This window comes from Poecilia reticulata, linkage group LG16, assembly GCF_000633615.1.
Source record: "Poecilia reticulata strain Guanapo linkage group LG16, Guppy_female_1.0+MT, whole genome shotgun sequence".
Lineage (NCBI taxonomy): Eukaryota > Metazoa > Chordata > Actinopteri > Cyprinodontiformes > Poeciliidae > Poecilia > Poecilia reticulata.
Genome location: NC_024346.1, coordinates 30,787,955 through 30,793,584, shown reverse-complemented (window position 1 = coordinate 30,793,584; position 5,630 = coordinate 30,787,955). Strand labels below are relative to the sequence as shown.

General features: G+C 39.2%; 1 protein-coding gene across 2 annotated transcripts in view; it reads left to right on the top strand.

Annotated features, from left to right (window-relative positions):
* The window catches only part of hace1 (HECT domain and ankyrin repeat containing E3 ubiquitin protein ligase 1), a 45,768-nt gene that overhangs the window by 31,723 nt on the left and 8,415 nt on the right, over positions 1 to 5,630 (top strand). Inside the window, exon 18 of one of the 2 annotated variants that reach the window (XM_017309672.1) lies at positions 5,273 to 5,444. The exons of the other annotated variant lie outside the window; for it this stretch is intronic. Within the exon in view, the coding sequence (XP_017165161.1) occupies position 5,273 (1 nt within the window). The 3' untranslated portion in view covers positions 5,274 to 5,444. Of the gene's footprint in view, positions 1 to 5,272; positions 5,445 to 5,630 lie in introns of those variants that run through there. 2 annotated transcript variants of the gene reach the window in all.

The window sequence follows — 5,630 nt, the reverse complement described above, 5'->3', positions numbered from 1 at the left end:
GTGTGTGTGTGTGCATGGTTATGTGTCCTGTGTGTCTCTGTGTTGCCCTGCGACAGACTGGCAACCTGTCCAGGGTGACCCCGCCTCTCGCCCGGAACATTAGCTGGAGAGGCACCAGCAACCCTCCTGACCCCACTGAGGGCCAAGGGTGTAAAGAAGATGGATGGATGGGTTTGCTTCTGGGTCACCAGGAACCCATTTATAAGTTCAATACGGCCTTTCCTGGCCTGTTACTTGCTGTTCTGTTCACTGAGCAAAGTGTGAAACTGCTCTTCTTTCAATTGAACCAGGTATACAGCAAGGATTGGTACAACAGTTGGCTTTTGTAAAAAATTAACATTTATGATTAAAGGGGGATATTATGTATTTTTCAGGCACATTAGTGCCACTTTTTAGCACTATCAATTAACTATGTTATCTTCCATTATAAAAATACTGTATGCATCAAACATGACTGAAAAACAATTTAACTTTGCAATTTGACGCCGGGCTACACAGTGGCACAGTTGGTAGCTCTGTTGCCTTGCAGCACGCCAGGCTTATAATACACTGGGGGAAATCTTGAATGTAAGGGTTAACATCCATGGTGATCATAATTTTCAATAGGGATGTCCCATTCTTGTTTTTTTTTTTTTTTTTTTTGCCTCCGACTCATTTATTCAGAGTCTCATCCAATACAGAATCTCAATCAGATAATTCAAAAATACATTTAAACAATGCTGTCCCTTATTTTTGCATTCTATCCACCTTATTTATAATTTAACAGAACACTGAGGCTGTGTGAATCAAATGGAAGGTATTTTGTTTTGGTGTGACAGTTTGGGTTAAAAACAGCATTGGGAGATCGCGGATGCAGAGGAGCGTGTAGCTGTGTTTCCGTGAGCTCTCGGTGGTGAACTCCAATAGCTCTTTTATCCTAGAAATTTTCTCATGAGTTCTGTTTATATATGAGTATTGAGGACACTGGGGATATTTTTGCATGGCAAGCTATAATTTTCGACCAGAAAAACAAAAGAAAAGCACGACACAGACCTCCCGACACGCTACAACAAAAAAACATGGCGGATTGAGAAAAAGAGACAACGCTTTCCACGCTTCTGCAGGCTGTCCAGGAAACTAAGGACGAGCTCGAAATGCACATTGGCAAGAAAACAGCCGATATACAAGCAACCCTAACGAAAATCGAGACATCCTTATCTACATTGGCAGAACAGGTTGAGGAGATTGAGTCATGGGTGGGCGCAAATGAGGACGACATTAAAGAGGCGCGAGATCGTGTTGGGAAAATGGAAAAGCTCAGAACGGGCATCAAAGACAAAATGGACGAGCTGGAAAATCGCAGCAGGAGGTCGAACATCAGAATCTTAAAACATACCGGAGCAAGCTGAAGGTCAAGACGCGGTAGGATTTCTGGAGAAGGCTATACCTCAGATCCTGGGGGGCGAAAACTTCCCTTCGCCTACCGTCCTGGAGAGAGCACACCGCATGGGTAAAAGATCGGACAGACCTCGCCCCATTATCGCTAAGCTCCTGAACTACAGAGAAAAAGAAAAAATCCTTTGACTGGCCAGAAGCAAGGATGAGAGGATGTTCCAAAATAAGAAAATAGCGTTTTATCCAGATTACAGCGCTGAGCTGCAACGTAGGAAAGATGGATTCCGTGACGTGAAAAGGAGATGCTCTGATTTACCAGCTCAGCTTCGCATTAAGCACATGGGATCTACGAAGTTTTTCTCTACTTCTGCCGAAGCCCAAACATTTCTGACAGAACTGCCAAGTGAGTAAACTTCCAGTGGTTGAAATGACTGTGGTACTTATAATCGGACATTGATGAAAAGGATGGTGACTCACGTTGTTCAAGATATTAAGTATTAAGGTTTTATGTGGTCTTTTTGTTGTTGTTGTTGCATGGATGACCTTCAGTTCCTTGTGAGTCAACCTATTCTTGGATAAGCCATAATATGTTAGTGGTAAATTTTGGAAATATATGTAGAATGTCATGAGTAGGGAATTTAACTAAGTTGCTGGAGCCGCCAGAGATGTAAAGGTTGTTTAGGAGAATTTCTTACCTGTCGTTAGTCTGTTATGGGTTCTTTATGGGACAGTTCGGGGGGGGGGGGTTGTGTGTGTGTTTTGGGGAATGTACAATCTCTCAATGAAAATCAAACTCTTACTTACACAAAGGTCCAAATTAACTACCAATGTAAATATGGTGCATAATCAAGAGTATGTCCCAGATGGGGAACTGGAGCCGCCATCTTGGCTAGACATCTATGCAAAGAGCTTAACCAATGGATCATTTATGTATTTCATGGAATATTAGGGGTATTAATCAAAAGGAAGAAAATGCTGACATATCTAAAGAGGCAGAAAACAGATATTGCATTTATTCAAGAAAGTCATCTTACAGACATGGAACATTTAAAGCTGCGTACAGATTGGGTGCGGAATGTTTTTTATTCATCTTATCAAAAGCAAGAGGTGTTGCGCTACTTATGAGAAAACACTTGAACTTTAAATTAAACTCGATTGAGAAGGATAAAAATGGCAGATTCTTATTGGTGGATTGTAAAATAAATAGAGAAAAATCACACTGATAAATATATATGGTCCTAATTATGACGACCCACTATTCTTTAATAATTTGATCATGAAACTGGCCACAATTAAAGGCCAGTGCATTATAGGTGGAGACTTTAACTTGGTCCTGGACCCAATTCTGGACCGATCATCTCCTAAAACAACTTCATTATCAAAGGCTGCAGCAGCATTAAAGCAGGGTCTGAAGGAATTAGACATTATTGATATATGGCACAACCAACACGCATATCAGAAAGATTTTTCTTTTTTTTTTCAGCAACACACAATACACACTCTAGAATTGATATGTTCCTAATGTCTCAGACGATTCGCAAAGTGACAACATGCTCTTATCTTGCAGCTACATTCTCGGACCATAACCCTATTAAACTCACCTGGATGATCGACAGTCTGCAGGCAACAGATTATAAGTGGAGATTTAAAAATTACATGTTGAAGGATCCCCAATTTGTTGCATATATGACCAATAATATTGAAATATTTTTAGAAGCTAACTATAATACTTCAACACATGCCAATATATGGGAGGCCCTCAAAGCTTTTATCAGAGGACATATTTTGTCATACAGTGCTTATAAGGTTTAAAAAAAAATAGACGCTGATTAAATTGGAAAGTGACATTAAGAAGTTAGAGCAGAAGTATATTGCTACAAAAAAGGAGGAACACCTTAACACATTAATTAAAACAAAGATGCAATATGATAATCTATGTACCAATAAAGAGGAAGCAATCATGGCCAGAACTAGATATCACTATTATGAATTTGGGAATAAAACAAGCAAACTCTTGGCATGGCAAATTAGGAAGGAAGCCACAGTAAGGTTTATACAAACAATAGAAACGGATGACGGCAGGGTTCTTGACAATCCAACTATGATTAATGCAGAATTCAAACAATTTTATGAAAAATTATATAGATCAGAGCAAAATAATATGGATAATGAGGTAGAAGGATTTATTGGAGGAATAACGCTTCCCATGTTACAAGAACAGGACAGAGAATCCCTTGAGGCAGATATATCAGAAAGGAAATATTTCAAGCTTTGAATTCTTTACAAAACAACAACTCCTGGGCCAGACGGATTTTCTGTCGAATATTATAAAACCTTTTCAAAACAATTGCTGACTCCTCTCACAAACATGATTAAAGAATCTTAGGAAAATACAAAATTACCAGACTCATTGGAAACTGCAACAATTATTCAACTTCCAAAATCAGACAAGGATAAAAAAATAAATGTTACTGGTATAGGCCCCTCAGCTTCCTAAATGCTGATTATAAGATACTATCTAAATTAATAGCTCTTAGACTTGAGAATGTAATACCAAAATTGATACATGCTGATCAAACTGGATTTGTTAAAAATAGACATGGAGCAGATAATGTACGACGGCTGATATGGATCAGTGGATATTGAACACAGCTAAAAAAAAAACTAATTCCTATATTAATAATCTCTATGGACGCCAACAAAGCATTTGATAGGATTGAACCAAACTTTCTATTTCAAACTTTAGAAGCTATGGGCTTTGGAAAGAAATTTACTCAATATATTAAAACACTAAAATCCAAAAGCTAATTTACTAACCAATAATGTTCTATCTACTACATTTTCCTTTTCTAGAGGTTGTAGGCAGGGCTGTCCCAGCTCCCCACTGCTCTTTGCACTTGCAATTGAACCTCTAGCTGCTGCTATCTGATCCAACACTTCTGTAACTGGAATCAAATTTGGTGCAAATGAACATAAACTCTCATTATACGCAGATGATCTTTTGTTATATATAACCAAGCCATACAGCTCAATCCCCCCTCTTTTAGAATGCCTTAAAGCATACAGTGCAGCCTCAGGATACAAATTAAATTGCACTAAAAGTGAGATTCTACCCTTAAACATGCAGGATGATAATATTAGAACTCTTATTAACCCATTAAAATGGTATAACAACAACTTTAAATACCTGGGTATCCAAGTGGGTAAATTGGAGGATTACATATTTAAACAAAATTATACAAAGTTAATGGAAAAAACTAAACTTCCAAAGATGGATGGATCTACCTTTATCACTCATAGGCAGAATCGATACCATTAAAATGAATACTTTGCCTAAATATATATATCTGTTTCAATACCTTCCAATAACTATTCCCAAAACGTTTTTCAGAGAGCTTAACAAAATTATGAATTTCTTGATAAGGCAAAAGAACCCCAGGGTTAAGATAACCTCACTACAGGCTCAGTACTCAAGGGGTGGATTGAATCTTCCAAATTTTAGTAATTACTACATCGCCTCTCAGTACAGACCGATTTGGATCTGGCTACACGCAGAAAAAAGCCAAGCCAGATGGATCTCAATAGAGCATGTGCTCTTAAAGGATATTCCATTCATAGGCAATAGAAAAAGCCTGGCAACACAATAATTCTGAACACATTTACCGCCTGGCAGAAGTCTCACTCACTTTTAGATTTAAAGATTAATTTCCTTAGAAGAACACCCTTGTGGGGCAACCCTAATCTTTCAAACCATATTGCTGATTCAACATTGCAGGGTTGGAGAAATAGGAAAATTCTAGTAGTAGCTGATCTATATATTAATGATGCGCTAGCTAACTTTCAACAATTGAGTAGAAAGTTTGATCTTCCTAAAAAATATTTTTTTTAATTCTTACAGATCAGAGGTTGGATTAAAGAGAAGTCTAGTGAGACATTTCCAGCAATCCCGGTTGAAACCCGCCTTGAATCATATTAATGTCACAAGCTAGACAGCTCAACTAAAGGACTCCATCCATCCATTTTCTTCCGCTTATCCGGGGTCGGGTCGCGGGGGCAGCAGCTTCAGAAGGGAGGCCCAGACTTCCCTCTCCCCAGCCACTTCTTCCAGCTCCTCCGGGGGAATCCCAAGGTGTTCCCAGGCCAGCCGAGAGACGTAATCCCTCCAGCGTGTCCTGGGTCTTCCCCGAGGCCTCCTCCCAGTGGGACGTGCCCAGAACACCTCACCAGGGAGGCGTCCAGGAGACATCCTTACCAGA